At 54.7% G+C, this 18,506-nt stretch overlaps 1 protein-coding gene across 4 annotated transcripts in view; it reads right to left on the bottom strand.

Moving 5' to 3' along the window:
- The window catches only part of MGRN1 (mahogunin ring finger 1), a 61,433-nt gene that overhangs the window by 27,351 nt on the left and 15,576 nt on the right, over window positions 1-18,506 (bottom strand). For all 4 annotated transcript variants that reach the window (XM_068565742.1, XM_068565743.1, XM_068565744.1 and 1 more), the window contains exons 2-7: window positions 12,597-12,715; window positions 10,924-11,012; window positions 10,200-10,346; window positions 9,012-9,129; window positions 1,308-1,374; window positions 606-655 (exon numbers count right to left, since the gene is read on the bottom strand). In XM_068565742.1, the coding sequence (XP_068421843.1) occupies window positions 606-655; window positions 1,308-1,374; window positions 9,012-9,129; window positions 10,200-10,346; window positions 10,924-11,012; window positions 12,597-12,715 (590 nt within the window). The remainder of the gene's footprint in view (window positions 1-605; window positions 656-1,307; window positions 1,375-9,011; window positions 9,130-10,199; window positions 10,347-10,923; window positions 11,013-12,596; window positions 12,716-18,506) is intronic.

Below are 18,506 nucleotides of genomic sequence, written 5' to 3'. Positions count from 1 at the left end.
TGCTAAACACACAACTGCACGGTGCCGACCAATGTCAAGGAACACTACAAGGTGGGGATCAGCCGTAGCCTTTTCAAATAGGGGACACACCCCACTACTCTGGCAGGGCTCTCGGTGAGCAGGGACCCTGTCCCAACACAGCCAGGCCCTCGCTCGCTGCATGCACGGACGCATGGAACTGGACCCCGGTGAGAGGACCATCCCTAGAACCCGAGACACCCTAATGCAGAGTCAGTGGTGAGGCCGACTGTCCTCACCACCAGCCAACATCCCCACCACACACCGTAAACACGGCCACAAAGCATGGACAGTCAGGGGCCTGGGGACTCAGGTCTGGTGGAAAAAAGGGCAAACACGTAAGTTCAAATACACGTAACGCTAAAAAGGTAGTAGTAAATGAATCCTTCCATGTAAATGGTCTCTTTCTATGCGGGGCACCCCCAACTCGGGGACCCCAGGAGAGTATGTATGTCACGTCTAGGACCGTACTAGGCAGGTGGCAGACCCTCGTCTACCCCACCAGCATTTACTGGGCACCGACTGCATGCAGGATACGATGACAAATGAGGGGTCGGCTGGACGATCACGAGCAAGATGGCACTTACCTTTTCAAAGGCAGCCAAGAGCACGTGGGCGTGGCCGGTCACTTCCACAACTGCCCGGGAGAGAGGAGAGTGGTCAGAGCCGGCCTCCACCACCCCCGGCCCCCCGCCCCGGGCTTCCTCTTTCCAGCTGGCACGTCCCCAGCTCTCAGCTTGCAGGCAGGGCCTTGTCCTCTGAGGACCCACCGAGGTCTTGTCCTTGCCTCGCCCTCCTCTGCCTGCAGCTCCCTCCGACCCACACCTCACCCGGCCCCAAAGCAGCCACTGCCGGCTGCCCACGGTTGGCTCTGCTGCCGTCTCACTCAGCACGGGGAGGAGCTGAGGAGCCTGGGGACGAGCCTGGGCCGGGCAGGGTGTCTGCACCCTTGCCTGGGACCCCGCAGCCTGCAGCAGGGGCAAGGAGAGGCCAGCAGGACAGGCAGGAGGAGGCAGGCAGCGAGGGGTCAGCGTGGCGCCGACAGCCTTCATCGTTCCACTGCAGGGCGGACACCAGCGCCGCGAGAGCCAGGCTCGGCCACCGGGGCGCGGGGACAGCACCAGCAGCAGAAGACGGAGCGCTCGGCGCCCGAGCCCCTCGGCCCCAAGCCCGGCCAGCAGGCTGAGTCGACGTCGTCCGCTGTTTCTGGACCCGGCTGACTGGGGTGAGAAGGGCCTCTTCCCAAGTGTGCACGCCTGGGAGGGAGACCGGAGGGAAAGGCCACTCACCATCCCCCTCATCCACCACGGCCTGGATGACCACTGGAAACATGCCCCGGTCCAGGTCAAAGTTCAGCTGCGGAGAAGAGGAGGTGACAACAGTCAGACTGAGCTGGAGGGAGCGGGTGGAATGAGCAGGAGGCGTCGCGGTGACAGAGCTGAGGCAAGACAGGCGCCCTTTTCTTCTTTGTGGTAAAGCAGATTAAAAGGGCACATTTGTGTTCTAAGTGTAGCTCAGTGTCATTAAGTACATCCGTAAGGTCACGCGACCGTCAGCACCACCTTTCCTGGCACGTCCTCGCCAGCCCTCAGCGGGCCTCCCAGCCCAGCCCAGCCCTGGAACCTCCATGCTGCTGCTGTCTGTGGACCGGCCGACCCTGGACATTCACAGAAATGGATGCACACAGTATCTGTCTTTTGCGTCTGGTGTCTCTCAGGCAGAATCATCACGCTGCAGCCACCTCCCCCTTAAAGCCGAGCAGCGCTCCCTGCCTGGCCAGACCTCACTGTCACCCATTCACCTGCTCACAGACACCAGGCCCCCCTTCAGCTGTGCTGAGCGGGGCTGCCTCTGCTGGACTCTGCTGGGTGGACCCCTAGGCACAGGAATGCCGGGTCCCACGGAGATCCCGTGTCTAACCTTGTGAAGAAAGGCACCCAGCTCGGCCCCAACAAAGACGGAAGCAACGTGAAGGAGACCACGTGGCTCGTCCGAGCTCACAGAGAAACCTCCTCTCACTTTTCCTTCTCCTCCAGCTTAAATCCCTCTGGGGACCCCCGCTGCCCTCCGGCTGCAGGCCACGCTCCTCCCCACGTGTCCACTCGGGTGCAGCTTCCACGTCTGCTCACCAGTGGGGACCGCGGGGAGGTCACACAGAGCCTGCAGGGCAGAGGCGCTCAGCCAAACCACACCCACCACGGGAAGGGTGCCCAGCGGGTCCCTGGCTGTCGGTGGGCCGCAGGGCCGGGCCGGGGCCAGTGCTGGGACAGGGCATACTCAGCGCTGCCAGGTTCGGGTCTGGCTCTACAACCTGAGCATCAGGTCCCGATCCTAACGCAAAAGTTGCGAGCAGGTGGCCGAGAGAGCACGCGGTGAGCACCGGCCACTGGAGCTGCGTGTGCTCAGGCAGCGGGAGCCGAGGAGGGAGCTGGCCCAGGAGGACCACGTGGGGTAGGGACTCCAGGGCGCGGGGCTTGGTAGGAACGTGTGAGCACAGATCTGCACGCGGGGAGGTGTCCAGGCCTACCCAGGACCCACAGCCTCAGGGTAGAAGGGCTGCACCACCAAAACTTGGACCTGGGAGAGGGAGGGACCCGCTTTCCCCGCTCCTGCCTTGCTCTGGGGTGCCCCACGGGGTGGGGGGGTGACCGCCCGAGACAGGAGTCACACATCACCTACAGCTATCCCGGGGCCAGGGACCTCCCGCACGCCTGCTTCTGCCCTTCCTACCGCAAGTCAGGGAACAGGGAGCCATCTTGCCAACGACCATCCCGCAGTTACCCTGGTGACGACGAAGCGAGGCGGGTGTGATGCACAGGCGCTGCCCTTCCCAGGCTGTAATCAGGCCCAGGAGGGGAGCTGCTCAGGTGACAGAGCTGTATGGGGAGCAGTGCGGGCCCTGCCGCCCCCGCGCTTCCGGCCTGTTGCTGGAATACAGTCCTCAGCGCTGACGTGGCGACTTGGTTGCTCTCAGGAGCTGCCAGTGATTTGCACTTCCTTTCTCCCTCACACGCTGAGTGCTGCCTCAGCACCAGCTGACGGGTGGAATAACAGACACTGGTCTGGGGAGGTGTGACGGGGGCCCCTGCCCCACTGGCCGCCGGGCTCACGATGGACAGCCTGGCCAAGTAAGCACCCTGCACCCCGACCTCGCGGACCCCTGTGGCCACCTGTGAGGGAGGGACTGTTTCTACCTCCAGCTGACAGATGGGAAAGCAAGGGTCGCAGAGGTGGCATAACTTGCTGGATGCTTCATGGACAGAGTGACAGAGCCAGGGTTGCCTCCAGGCCTCGCCCACCTGCGTCCTCCCAGCTCCTGGGAAAGGCCATCACTGCTGCCTGGACGCCGCTGGTACTTCTGTCCTGGAGACTCTGCTCTTATCAAGCCTGACCCACCTGGGGCCTCCTGTCCAGTCCTGTCCAAACCCTACTGCAAAGGTGCAAATGGCTGTTGTCCCACTTTTCAGGTGGCAGCACCCCAACTTTCCCTGCGGAAATGGGGGAACAACTTCTCTCCTACCCTGGTACTGTGTGGCCTGGCCAGAGGATGGTATGTCCACCTGAGCACTCTGGGACGCAGGCGGGGACCACACCTCTCCACTGGTCTGCAGGGCGCCAGCAGAGAGTGAGGCCAGCTCAGCAGGAGCACACCCTTCCTGATGACATGGGCCCCTGCAGACACCCAGCCTTTTCAGAATCTATGCCAATAAGTTCCTGATTTTCTTTTCTTAAGCCAGACTGAGGTGCTTCTGTCACTTGCAACCAAAGAAGTCCTGACACAGACACCACTTTGAAGGCTCTGCCGCAGCAGCCTTCCCGGCGCCTCCCATGAACATTCAGTGCCCAGACCACAGGGCAGCACGCTACATGTGACATTTGTCCAGCGGACTTTGCAAACCCAACAGAAGACCCGGTGCTGAGCCAGGGACAGAGGTGGAGACGACAGGGAACCATGACCCCCGCTCTCCCCAGACACCAGGGCCTAGGGGTTGGGGGGAAACCCTGGGAGTGCAGGGACCCAGGGAGCAAGGACCACCTCCCTCCCAGACTCCTGCTCCCCAGAGCTTGGCGCATGAGTCACGCCCCAGAGCCAAGCACGCGGGGAGAGGACAGAGACTTCCACCCTCCCAGAGAGTCTGGGGGAGACATTTTTTAGTTTTTGGCCACGCCAGGCAGCATGCGGGATCTTAGTTCCCCGATCAGGGATCGAACCCGCGCCCCTGCAGTGGAAGCATGGAGTCTTAACCACTGGACCACCAGGGAAGTCCCAGGAGACACTTATTTTTAATGCAGGGGGTGAGGCTTTCTTAGGGAAAATGGCGGCCAGGTCAGGAGAGAGAGCAGCAGCTGACGCCAGCAGGAGTCCCGCCCAGGCTCCCCTCAGGCTCTGCTGTCACAGAGGAGCCGTGGACGAGGGTCTTTGCAAGGCCTAGGTCAGATGGACACTGGGAAATAGGGGAAAGACGAGGTGTGGGGGAGGAGGGGACGTGGCTTTGACTGAAATAAATGGAAGCCCATGAGGAGCTGGTGGGAAAACTGCAAAGAAGCCCCACGAGCCACGAGGAGATCTGTAGGTATTGACCTGGAAAGACTCCACAACATGGTGCAGTAAGAAAAGAAAATGACGCCTGTGTGGGGCAGGGGGCATATGGGAAACCTCTATAACTTCCTCTTCATTTTGCTGTGAACCTTAAACTACTCTAAAAAAGTCTTACAATTAAATTAATTTAAATTAAATTAAAAAGCAAACTGCAGCCAAGAGGAATGAAAACATACATCCACACAAAGACTTGCACACAAATGTTCACAGCAGCATTACTCATGATAGCCAAAAGGCGGAGACAACCCAAATGTCCATCAACTGATGAATGGATAAACAAAATATGATCCCATCCATCCAGTGGAATGTTATTCGGCCATAAAAAGGAATAAAGCACCGATACATACTACAACCTGGACAAGCCTTGAAGACATGATGCTGAGTGAAAGAAGCCAGCACAAAAGGTCACATAGTGTATGATTCTGTTTATGAGAAATGTCCAGAACAGACAAATCCAAAGAGACAGAAAGTGGATGAGCAGTGGCCAGGGGCCGGGGGAGGAATGAGGAGTGATTGCTAGTGGGTAGAGGGTTTCTCTTGGGGATGACAAAAAAGTTCTGGAGTTAAGGCAGTAGTGACGGCTATACAACTCTCTGAATATACTAAATACCACCGAATTATACACTTTAAAAGGGTGAGCTGGGGACTTCCCTGGTGGTGCAGCGGTTAAGAATCCGCCTGCCAATGCAGGGGACACAGATTTGAGTCCTGGTCCGGGAAGATCCCACATGCCGCGGAGCAGCTAAGCCTGTGCGCCACAACTACTGAGCCTGTGCTCTAGAGCCTGTGAGCCACAACTACTGAGCCCGCGTCCCACAACTACTGAAGCCTGTGCGCCCAGAGCCCATGCTCCACAAGAGAAGCCACCGCAATGAGAAGCCCACGCACTACAACGAAGAGTAGCCCCCACTCACCACAACTAGAGAAAGCCTGCGTACAGCAACGAAGACCAAACACAGCCAAAAATAAATAAACAAAATAAATAAATTTATTAAAACAGAAACAAAAAAATAAATAAAAGGGTGAGTTGTATAGTATGCAAATTATGTCTCGATAAGTTGTTTTAAAAAAACAAGCTACAAAATAATATTTGTACAGTATGACTGCATTTTTGTAAAAAACAAATGCATACAGGAGAAAGTCTAGAAAATATACCCCACATGGTCAGAAGTGGTCACTTCTGGAAAAGGAGACTGAACTGGGAGCATTCTGCTTGACAGATTCTGTGTAATTTGCACATTTTACTATAAGCATACATTACTGTTATAATCTTTAAATAGGCAAATCTGGGTAAAATGGCTAAAAAAAGGGAGGATGGCCAGGCCTCTGATGGCACAATGCTTACAGCTGAAGGGACGCCTGGCTGTGTCTGGAGACATCTTCAGTTGTCACAATTGCAGCAAGGGACATTCCTGACACCTGGTAGGCAGGGGCCAGGGAGGCTGCTCAACATCCCACAGAGCACAGGACAGTCCCTGCCAGAGAATGGCCCAGGACCCAAATGTCAACAGCACCGAGGCTGAGAAACCCTGGTATAAAGGAGAAACTTGAGTTTAGTGCCAGAGTGTCTGTCACGTCTCTAACACCTACCAACACCCCCTTCAATGCCTCAGCAGGCAAGGACATCATGCCAGGACGTAACAGCATCCTTCTGCTCTCCATACAGCTTAACTTCCAGAACCTTCTATTTATGGCAAAGCTTAGCCGTTTCCTAGCTACAGTAATGACTGACGAAGTTCCCATTTAAAAATACATGTAATAGGGCTTCCCTGGTGGCGCAGTGGTTGGGAATCCACCTGCCAATGCAGGGGACGTGGGTTCGAGCCCTGGTCCAGGAAGATCCCACATGCTGCGGAGCAGCTAAGCCCGTGCGCTACAACTACTGAGTCTGCGCTCTAGAGCTCGTGAGACAGAACTACCGAGCCTGTGTGCCACAACTACTGAAGCCCGTGTGCCTAGAGCCCATGCTCTGCAACGAGAGAAGCCACCACAGTGAGAAGCCTGTGCACCGTAACCAAGAGTAGCCCCTGCTCGCCGCAACTAGAGAAAGCCCGCGCCCAGCAACGAAGACCCAACGCAGCCAAAAATAAATAAATAAAATAAATTAAAAATAAAAAAAATAAAAAAATAAAAATACATGTAATAGAGGGAGGAATGGGAGTGACTGCTTAATGGGTGCAGGACTTCCTTGTGGGTGATGAGAACAGCCTGGAACTGCCCAGTGGTCACACACTATGAATGCACTGTCACTGATGTAAGTTTATATTTTATGTATTCTACCGCAATAAAAAACACCTGTAAGAAAAACTGAGCTGATTTCAAGAACATATTAGTGGGAATTCTCTGTCGGTCCAGGGGTTAGGAATCTGCACTTTCACTGCCGAGGGCCCAGGTTCGATCCCTGGTCAGGGAACTAAGATCCCGCAAGCCGCGTGGTGTGGCCCAAAAAAAAAAAAGAACATCTTAGCTGAGGTGATAATCAGAAAAGGCGAAAATGAGGACGGGGTCCCAGGATAACAACACTGGACAGGCCCACCAGGCCACATGCTGACAAGCTGAGGACACAGGTTCCCTGATGCACTGAGGGAGCAAAGGGGGTGCCCTCGTGGAGCACCCAAGACTGGCTTACAAGTCAGGTCTGCGCTCAGGACAAGTGACCCAAACCGTTGGTGATGCAGCACATCCGCAAATGCACGGGGGATGTTTCAGGGCCAAAATGCCAAGACTGCGCTATTTCAGAGGTCACCAAGCTGAGGTGCAGCCTCAGCCCAGCCGCCCCGCAGTCACCATAGGTGGGGGCACCCACTCACCTGCCCACCCAGCCCCTCTGCCCTTGGGGAGCTGCCCCTCCCCATTCACAGGAGGGTGGGTGGGACCAGATGCACCTGCCGGGCATCTGAACCGGGAATGTGTGCACGCAGGGACAGAACCATCCTGATGGCACGGGGCTGTGGGCAGGGGGCCCCCAGGACTGCTATTCAGCTTGGCCTTTGACTTCGACGGCCCCACCCGGCTTCCAGAAGACCTGTCTTTCTCACGTGGTAAAACAGAGGGGGCTCCTGTTGCTCAACATCAAAGCACCCTGACCAGCAAGCACACGCGGCCGGGAGTAACTACCAGGGCGTGGCCTTCACCGTCTGACATACCCGTGATCCAGAAACTTCCTGGCAATTCCCACACCACACCATGCCCTGCTACCTCCAATCCTTCCCACTCATGTATTTCAGTAACACAATACGTGACTACCCTCTGTCAAAAAAAAACTAGAGAATTCAGCTAAGTCAAAGAAGCCAGACATGAAAGGCCACATACTGTACGGTTCCATCCATATGAAATGTCCAGAACAGGTAAATCCAGGGAGACAGAAAGCAGATTAGTGCCAGGGGCTGGGGCAGGAACAGGGATTAACTGTAAAGGGCATGAGGGATCCTATCGGGAGGATAGAAACATCCTAAAACTGGATTGTGGTGATGGCTGTGATCACAGAGATTTACTAAAAATCACTGAATTGAACACTTAAAATGGGTGAGTTTTATGATATATAAACTCTACCTTAATAACCTGGTTTTTTTTAAAAAAACAAAATAATTCAGGGGTGTACACAGTATTGATACTCACACTGTACACATGCAGCGTGTATGTGTCTGTCTCCCTTATATCAAGCTCCGTTGCAGAAATAACCACTGTCTTCAGCTTGACGGGAATCTTCTCTGGCTCTTCCTCAAGGATTATGTACACATACATGTACCTGCAGAAGTGGTCTTGTGCACATCTGTGGCTGTCACTTATGTGCGATTACATGGTATTTGTCTGTAATGTGCTCTTCTCCAAGCCCAGGAGGTGCTTCCACATCAGCATGTACAGCAGACATAAGCTCTGTCAGCTACTTTAAGGCTCACGACATCCCAGAACGGAGCTGGACTATGGTGCCCCCATTATATATACAGGGGGTTCCCATGATGTCAGTGAACCAAGCGATACCTCCGTAACGGACATGTAGATTGTTTCCAATGTACTATTACAGACAGAGCTGCAGGGAGCACCCTCCACGTCGCGTAAATCACTGTCCTTAGCTACGGAACCGCTGGGGGGGGAGGCACCCTGCCACGCTGCAGCCCCGTGGCCCTGACAACCATACCAGAGCCCATACGGAGCTTCTAACTGCCGCTGCTCCGTCTGGCCGCGATCACCCAGTCCAGCCAATGCCTGCACCGACCGCGATCCACAGTCCAGGTACCCCGGCTGGGCACACAGACCTTGGTCAGCAGCCATTCCTGACACTTATCAACCATGTGAGGAATCTGAGTGAACAGGCCCCACTGTGCTTGCCCCCCTCCAGGGTAAGGAACTCGGGGAGGGGCCAGGGGAAAGGGGGGCCCAGCCAAGATGTTACCTCATCGTCCTTCCACTCCGAGAAGTCGATCTTGAAGGAGGGCAGGGAGAACTGCTGGCTCACCCCCCGCTTATAGTGGACAGTCTCGGACTGCAGGGCCGGGCTCTTGGGGGTGTATCTGAAGGGGCCGAGAGAGAAAGGACAGTGAGACAAACGCTCTGCAGCGTCCCATTCTCCCAGAGCCCACACCTGCCCAATTACTGCTACCTTTCCAGACTTGGCTACACCTTTCCATTTGGCTTTTATGGTTTGTTGACATTTTTGAATGAATACAGTACAAAAATGCACAGTGCAAAGTGACCCCCAGCCCCGGCCTCACACGTGCTTCCAGCCACCTGCTTCTCTGCCCCGTCCACAACCCGTGTGTCACTCCTGGGAAAGCTGAGGCATAATCACGGCTGTATGAGCAGGTGTTTCTTCTTTAATATTCAAACAGCAGTCCACCTACACTCTGTTCCGACCACTCGTGTGCCCGAAGCTGTCCCACAGTCATCACAGATGGAGGTGCCGTGTTCTTGGGACACTGCATGGGTTCCACCGCGGTTTTACTCTAATTGATTCAACCAGGCCCCCACTGGTGGACACCAGGCAGTCGCCAACATCTTGCTATTCCAAACAAAGCTTCCAGGAGTCTCCTCTGCACACATCTTAACCACACATGCAAGCATGTCCCCAAGATAAAATTCCCAGGAAAGGAATGGCTGAGTCAAGCAGCACACACATTTTCAATCCCGATAAGCTCTGGCATCTCCTTATGCAGGAATCCAACCCAGGACCCTCACCCACCTCCCCACACCTGCTGTCCCTGGGGCCTCACTCAGCCTCTAGGACAAAGGACACTCTCGAGGGCCTTGGCACGTCCGGCCTGAGACTGACACTGGGGGAGGGGCTGCTCTTACACGAAGAGGGACTCACAGCCCGAGCTCTCAGCCACCACTCCACCCCCGGATCAAATCTGGCCTCCGAGGGGTTTCCTCCGACAGGACGGAAGTGGGTGCGTTTCTGCCCATCCTGCCTGGGTCTGGCCTTGCAGCCTGGAGGCAGGCCTGCTGTGGTCATGCTGAAGTTGCCGATTTCAAACTTTTGGGGCCAGCAGGGCCCTATTTCAAATCAAAGCTCCGAAAGTTCAAATACACAATACAGACAGAAGCAGAACCACTGGGCCCGCCAGGCCCCACGGGGACTCACGCAGCCGTCCCATTCAGGAACTCCTCCACTGCCTGGCAGTAGATGGTGATGGCCACCCGGGCGTCAGCGTCGAAGGTGAACTCCAGGCTGTAGAGGACTCGGGGCTTCTCGCCGTCCTCAGTGGGGCTGTCAGCACCGTCCTTGTACCTGCCGGGGAGACAGAGGAGCAGGGCAGGTCAGGGGCCGCGCCTGCGAGGGTGTCCCCACCCCATACAGCAGCCCCGCCCCCGCGGGAGCCCCAGAGTCAGCTGCCTGGCTGCATCCCACCTCCCTAGGAACGTGGAGGCCGTTCCCTGTTCGGACAACAAGGCCCAGCAACGCAGGGTCCTCCTTCCCTTGTCTCCTGCCCACAGAAAGGGAGACCAGTCCTGTGGGTTTAGAAATGGCCCCAATCCCTCAAGTCTTCCAGGTCTGAGGCGGTGTCTCAGCCTCGTGGCAGTGGGGGTGTGCTGAGCACTGAGGGTGCTGAGCGGCATCCCTGGTCCCTGCCTGCCAGATGCCAGCAGCACCGCCCTCGCCCACCCCCAGCTGTGACAACCAAGACTGTCTCCAGACCCGGCCCAATGCCCCTGGGGCACAGGCACCAGGCTGAGGCTGGAGTTCCACAGGCAGAACCTGCGGGCCCCTCCCCTCCCCACCCTCCCCCAGGGGCAGCTTTGGAATCGAGTCCTGATTCTACACAAGGGGGAGTAGGGCCCACGGGGGTGGGGGGGGGAAGGATTACCTCACGAGCCGGAGGGAGTCTTTGCGGATGTTCACCAGGCTCCTCAGTGTCTTCACCGGCTCGTGGGGGGCGGGGGTGACGTAAGGAAACTAGGAGGGAAAGAGCAATTCCAGGTAACCCCCAGGGCATGGCAGCGGAGGGAAAACAGGGCTTCATCAGAGCAACGGTCACAACCCTGCCTGGTCATCCTGGGCCCTCGCACTGACCACAGGACAGCACTCCCCTCATCCACATCCAAGGAAACCACAGGCGACACGGCCAGCACGTGGGAGAGCCGGGACCGGAACTGCCTGAGGATTCTGGGTCCCCAGTTGCAGGAAGGACCCTCAGCTGCGTCTCCGGGGCAGAGGTTAGGGTTGGGGCTCTCAGGCCACGTTCCTGGAGGTGGGACCTGCCGTCTCACTGCTGCCCTGAACAAGGCAGGCTCTCCACACGAGGACGATGGTCGATACAGGTTTCGGAAGGCACTTGTGCCCACACAGGCACACACGCACACACACGCACACACACACACACACACGGGTCCTGTAAAAGTGGTGTCTGGAAGGCTTGGGCACGGGGTCAGTCTCCTGCTGGTGACAACGCACTGAGTCTTAGCAGATGTTGTCACTGGGAAGCCGGGTAAAGGACACCGGGGTCTCTCCATCACTTCTCACAACTGCAGGTGACTCTACGATGGTCTCAAGGAGAAAGTGACACAGGACAACAGATCTACAGGCAGCCTGCAGAGCCAGGCCCTGGGTCTGAGCCAAGGCTACAAAGACGTGGAAGGCAGGTTCTGCTCCTGCCGTCACAAACTTGGGAGGGTGGGCAGCTCAGTACAACGTGGAAGCCCCACTGGCCCCACGGGTGGGGGACCAGCACTCTAGAGCCCCAGGCCAGTTAAAGGACCAAGACTTCATGTCAACCAGCTGCTCTACAGCTAAAACAGCCTGGAGACCCCTAGTCCAGGGAATACCACCCCCACCAGGCCCAGGACTCAGCAGCCTTAGGGGACAGAGTCCAGTGTCTCCTGAGAGAGAGGGCCTCCTGCCTGGGCCCTTGGCCAGGCAGGGGACCATTATCTCAAGATGCAAAACCCAGGCCCCTGCTCATCAATCCCCCACAGCTCTCTCTCTCTCTTTAGTCTCCAGCCATCAAGCGTTCCCTTCTTTATTGCCTGCACCCCACATACTAAACAGGGCAGGGTCTGTCTTCCGCTTCCAGCCCCTGGAAGAGTTCCTAGGTACACAGCAGGTGCCAAATGTGCGTTGAATGAAGGAACAGCAGTGTATGAAGTGCACTCCTCTGGTGACTAGTGAAGGCGAACTTGTAAAAAACGGTCCTGGCCGTTTGCGTTTCCGCTTTGGATCACATCTCTTGCCCACTGCACTATGGAATGTGGATATTCTTTTCTCTTTTTAAAGACAATCATCCAAGAGGCCTGGGATGAAATCCAGAGCCTTCCTCAGCCCCACAGCCTGGATGCACCGGGTTCAGTAGCAGCTGCCCTGTACCCCAGGGACCAACCCTCAGCCATCTGGCCTCTAAGGGGGGACAGGCCTCACGCACACATCACATGCACACATCCAGATGGCACCTCCACCTCGTTTGGGGAGACTCAGTGCAGGTGCCTGCTCGCAGCCAGGGGCCTTGCCACCACTGCCCATGTGCCCAGCCCCACCGAGACCCACCTGGACCGGGCGATTGCCCAGGAAGTTCAGATCCATGTTCTCTCCAAAGAGGTAACCTTCAGGGTGGGGGGTGTCGAATTTCTCACCTCCCATGAAAAAGTGGGAGGCAAAGTAGTTTCCTGGTTAAAAAAGGAAACACAGCTGTAGATGATGAGGCTCAATACAGCCCAATGGGAGCATCTCATGGCCGAGAAGCTCAGCCTGAGAAAGGCCAGCTCCAGACACAGCCTCAGCCCCTCCACCTGGCCCACCCCACCTCTGTACCTGCCCCTCTCCGGGGCCTCTCCTCCCCACTCCTGGACTCATCCAGGCCCCCGCTCCAATATCACTTCCTTCTGCAGCAGGTTGAATTGCGTCCCCTACAAGGACATGTCCCAGGCCTCACCCCTGGCACCTGTGCCTGTGACCTTGTATGGAAATAGGGACCTTGCAGATGGAATCCAGTTAACAGGAGGTCAGACTGGATGGGGGCCCCTAAACCCAGTGACCGGTGTCTCCATAAGTGAAAGAGGGAGATGTGGACACACACACACACAAAGGGAAGAAAGCTGTCTGACAACAGAGGCAGAGACTGGAGTGACGCGGCTACAATCAAGGAGTGCCTCGAGCCTCCAGAAGCTGGGAGAGGTGGGAAGGAGCCTCCTCTAGAGGCCTCAGAAGGAACCAACCCTGTGGACACCTTGATTCTGGACTTCTGGCCTCCAGAACTGTGAGAATAAATTCTGTTGTTTTAAATCACCCAGTTTGTGGCACTTCGTTACAGCAGCCATAGGAAACGAATACACTTTCTCTGACCCCCAGACTAAATCAGCCTCCCCACCCCAAATCCGAGCCCTGAGTACTTTTTCACCTCAGTACTGACCACAGTGTAAAACTGTGTGGACCTGAGTTATTTCATTTCTATCTGACTCCCCTCCATGAGGACTGAGGTTATACGTCCCTGGCACACTTAGGCACTAAATTCAAGTTTCTTGTAAAAATAGATGGCTACAAGGCATCGGACATGGGTCAGCTTCAAAGAAATGAGCTCACAGCCTTGCTGGGGAAACACTAGAAGTACCGCCTCCCCCAAGCTTCCTGATCTGATACTTGCCCACTGTCCCCTGTTTCACTCTGGCACAGAGTAAGGCCAGGTAACCAGAGGGCCCTGTGAATTCTATGGACGAGAGGGAATTCTGGGCCCCTTGAGCTTTGGTGGGCGCCCTGCATGGATCTGTGTGCCCTTCCTGAGAACCACAACCCCAGTTACGTGGGACACAGCCTTGGCTGCCTAGGCTGGGAGGCCCAGAACCAGGAGTCCAGGCTGGTGGCTCTTGACTGCAGGGAACGTAGCCAGGACATATCAGGCCAGGGCGTAGCCCCAACCCACGTGTGGACCAGGAACCAGACAGAGCCAACCACAGTGAGAGAAAAAGAATAAAGTGGTGACTAGTTAAATAAATACAATACTCCTGATTTTATGGAACACCATATAATAGCTGCTAAAGAGCGTCAAACAGACCTGGATACTGACGCAGAAAAATGGTCACGGAATATTTGTTGGATGCATTCCAAAACCCCTTTTGAGAGGTAACTGCACACACTTAGGCGTGCATAATGCAAGTTGTGAGTACACAGAGAATGGTCAAAAGGACGCACCCAAAAAGCTGCCGAGAAGTCAGTCGGGAGCAGGTGCGGCGTGGACAAAAGCCCAGACGTTCTGCTCCATGTTAGATCTTTTCACTGAACATGAACCACTCGTGGTGCACTTATCAGAATAAAAAGACTAAGTGTGATGCAGGGAAGCACCTGGGCCCTTCCAAAATCACCTGGGATTTGCACTCAGTCCCGTCTACCGCACTGAGAGCATCAGTGGATTTTAATGTGCAAAGGCTTTAAAAAGGTGGTTGTTCCCACACTGGCCCTGTTGGGATGGGGCACAGGCGGTCTCTGGACCTGTCTCTGGACAGGTGGGCCTGTGGCCCACCCAACCTTGAGCCCGAATCACAGGGCAGGTGAGAGGGGTGTCAGCTGGGAGCTCCGGGGGCAGCCAGCCCGGAGCCACCTGGTCCGCCAGGACTGTGATTAGGCCGTGACAATGGCACACAGCACAGCCGACAAGCAAAGTCACATGCGCTAGGCTCTGTGACAAGTCAGGGCCGCAGTGGCACGTGACAGAGGGTGCACAGAAGCCCAGCAGCGGCCTGGGCCCCACCCTGCCAGGACCTCCACGCTGCTCACAGGCCCTGAGGTGGATCCAGAGGCCGCGCAGCACTGGTCTGGAGGGAAGGTTCCAGACGAGGCGGAATCAGGACTGGGGCCCAGCCATCCCTGCAAAGCCCTCCAGGCAGAGACAGGCCCCTGGCCCGGAAAATCCTGCTCCAACCTCCCCCTGGGGGACCACAAGGCCCAATCACATTATGTCCAACAAACCTCCAGAATTTCCGCTCCACAAGCAGAAAGTGGGTGAGGAGGTTCTCCTCTAAGGAGGCCCCATGTTCTCACATCCTGGTGTTCATGTCTCTGGGGAGACTTCCCAGACTGAACAGGGCTGACCTGTGTAACCAGCAGGACACTGTGGAATTGACCGAGTGGGACTTCCAAGGCTCTGGGGGGGAAGCCAGCTGCAGTGTTGGACACTCAAACAGCCCCATGAAGGGGTCCATGTAGTGACAAACTGAGGCCTCCAGCCACCGGCCAGCACCAACCTGCCAGCCCTGTGAGGGAACCACGTGGGAATCAGACCTTGGAGCCCGGCTGACGGCAACCTCAGGGGAGACCCTGAACAAGAACCACCCAGCGAAGCCACTCCCAAATTCCTGACCCACAGAAACCGTGATAATGAGCATTTATTGTTATAAATGGCTAAATTTTGAATTTGTTACTCAGCAAGAGATAACTAACATGATGGGCTTCGAAATCCAGTCTGAGTGACCCTCTCTGGGCTCCTGAAAATAACATTTTTCTGTGGCCACCACGCTGCTCAACGCCACCACCACCTACTGCTGGAGTCCTGCAATCCACTTCCCGGTCTCTCCACTTCCACAGCCCCAAAGGCTGTTTCCCACATCCCAGTGCTCATAATGAGGGGCCTTCTGATGCCTCCCTAATCACACCAAAACAAGTCCCAGACTCCTCCCCATGGCCTGCGGCGGACCCTGCCAACCCCGTCCGTACCCCAGGGTCTCTGTACTTGCTGTTTCCTCTGCTTATGAAGTTCTTCCCCAAGAGTCTGCCTTGATCCTTAGACCTCATGTCTCCTCCTCAACAAGGCCTCTTCTGATCATTCTTTTTAAAATTTGCAACTTCTGCCCTCCCACCCTGCCTGCTGACCCCCCACTCCCAGCCCCCTTCCCTGCTTTATTCTCCTCCACAGCTCTTTCCACAACCTGACGATACACAGGACGCCTGCACGTCTTAGTGTAGTTTTAAGCTTTAATAACTTCAGAGGTATAAATGCTACAAACGGAAGCCTCCGGATTAAGAGGCAACGGATGAGGGTTTTTTTTTGGGGGGGGCTAGGTTTTCTGGGGGGAGGCTTTAACTGTTTCTTTTCTAAATTAATGTGTATTGCCTTTTTTTTTTTTTTTTTTTTTTTTTTAATGTTTGGCCACACCTCGAGGCTTGTGGGATCTTAGTTCCTGGACCAGGAATCAAACCCACACTCTTGGCAGTGCAAGGGCGGAGTCCTAACCACTGGACCACCAGGGAATTCCCTAACGTGTATTGCTTTAAAACAAGAAAAATTATTTTAAAAAGACTGGAGGGGGACTTCCCTGGTGGCGCAGTCGTTAAGAATCCGCCTGCCAATGCAGGGGACACGCGTTCAAGCCCTGGTCCGGGAAGATCCCACATGCCGTGGAGCAACTAAGCCCGTGCACCACAACTACTGAGCCTGCGCTCTAGAGCCCGTGAGCCACAACTACTGAGCCCACGTGCCTAGAGCCCGTGCTCTGCAACAAGAGAAGCCACTGCGATGAGAAGCCCACACACTGAAATGAAGAGTATCCCCGCTCGCTGCTACTAGAGAAAGCCCACGCGCAGCAACGAGGACTCAACGCAGCCAAAAAAAAAAAAAAAAAAAGACTGGAGACATGGGACAAGGATGTTAGATCAGTGACCATAAAATCACAAAACTGGAACCACGTTCTGGAAAAACCACTGGATTGTACATTTTAAAAGGGTGAAGTTTGTAGCATGTGAATTATATCTCAACAAGGTTGTTATTATGAACTGGAAACACTTCAGTTGTCAGCTGGAAAATCATCAACAATTTTTTTTGGTATTAAATCTTTATATGATCTTTCTATTTTTTGGCAAATAACTTGGAATTAGATGCTATTGCTAAATCAAACCCTTGTTAATTCCCATCTACTTTATTTACGTGAACAAAGTTTCTCAACTTAAAATGAAAAACAGAACTAGAAGTGCTGCTGAGCCGTCTCATTCCAGCAACAGGTTCTATTCAACTGTGACTCCATGAATTAACTGGGGGGAAAGCAGCCTATCCACTGACTTAAGAGATATATGTTCAATTTTTTTTTTTTTTTAGTATTTATGTTTGTTATTTATAAAAAACTGTAATATTTGTGATGTTTTGACCAACTGGATATTTGTAATGGCCACTCAAACCAGGAGAAAAATTCTCCCTTTTAAGATTCTAATTTCAATTTATGTACATATTTTGGTTGCATACAACATAGGGACCAATAAAAGACTTTCAAGCATAAAAAGTTGGGAACACCTCACATGCTCGGTAAGGAAATGGTCCAACACACCGTGGCAGTGACAGGACAGAACCAAACATCAGGTAAAGGAGGGAGCGGGGTCTCCGAGTACCAGCACAGAGCAGGTGCAGAACCAACACAACTCAAACACGGAGGACGTGAAAACATCACAGCGCAGCCCCGCAGCGCAGATGGTGGGACCCCACACTTGGAGGAGGAAGAAACCAACGTGGGGAGGACATGCCTGAGTCCACAATATGAAAAATGTTAACTGTGGACTCTGAATGGAGGGCATTCCCTATATTACTCTCTGTATTTTCCTGTATGTTTTTAAATGCTCATACTTTTTAAAAATTTATTTATTTTTATTTACTTATTTATTGGTTGTGTTGGGTCTTCGTTGCTGCACGCGAGCTTTCTCTAGTTGCGGTTAACGGGGGCTACTCTTCGTTGCAGTGCGTAGGCTTCTCATTGCAGTGGCTTCTCTTTGCTGTGGAGCACTGGCTCTAGGTGCACGGGCTCCAGTAGTTGTGGCACGTGGGCTCAGTAGTTGTGGCTCAAGGGCTCTAGAGTGCAGGCTCAGTAGTTGTGGCGCACGGGCTTAATTGCTCCGCGGCATGTGGGATCTTCCCGGACCAGGGCTCGAACCCGTGTCCCCTGCATTGGCAGGCGGATTCTTAACCACGGCGCCACCAGGGAAGCCCTAAGTGCTCACATTTTAACAAAAGGAACTTTTAAAGGAGGAATGTGCATCCTAGGGAACTGGCAGCAGCTCCCAGGTGTGTGCCTGTGTGTGTGTACAGGTGTATCGTGCATACGTATATGTGTGGATAGGTGTGTGCATATCTAAATGTGCGTGGCGTGTGTGTGTAGGTGTGTGTGCACATGCATGCATGTGTTGTGCTTGTGTGTGCATGCATCTGTCATGTACACATGTATACGGTGTACATGTGTGTGCATGCATGTGCATCTGTGTGTGCACACTTTGGAACCAAGAGGAGCAGGCAGGGCTACGAAGAGGAGAGAGGGAAAGAGAAAGACAAGACAACCGAGGGGGAGAAACAAAAAGGAAGACCTGGAGATGGGAAGAGAAGAGAAACCACCCCCACAGCCCCCAGGCTCTTCTTCCATGTCCCCGAGTCAGTGCCCTAGCCTGGGTTCCCCACGGAACCCATTGAGAGGGGATGGAACCTGCCCCCACTTT

Source organism: Eschrichtius robustus, chromosome 16 (genome assembly GCF_028021215.1).
Source record: "Eschrichtius robustus isolate mEscRob2 chromosome 16, mEscRob2.pri, whole genome shotgun sequence".
Lineage (NCBI taxonomy): Eukaryota > Metazoa > Chordata > Mammalia > Artiodactyla > Eschrichtiidae > Eschrichtius > Eschrichtius robustus.
The sequence above is the reverse complement of the archived record's forward strand: the minus strand, read 5'-3'. Positions and strand labels throughout refer to the sequence as shown.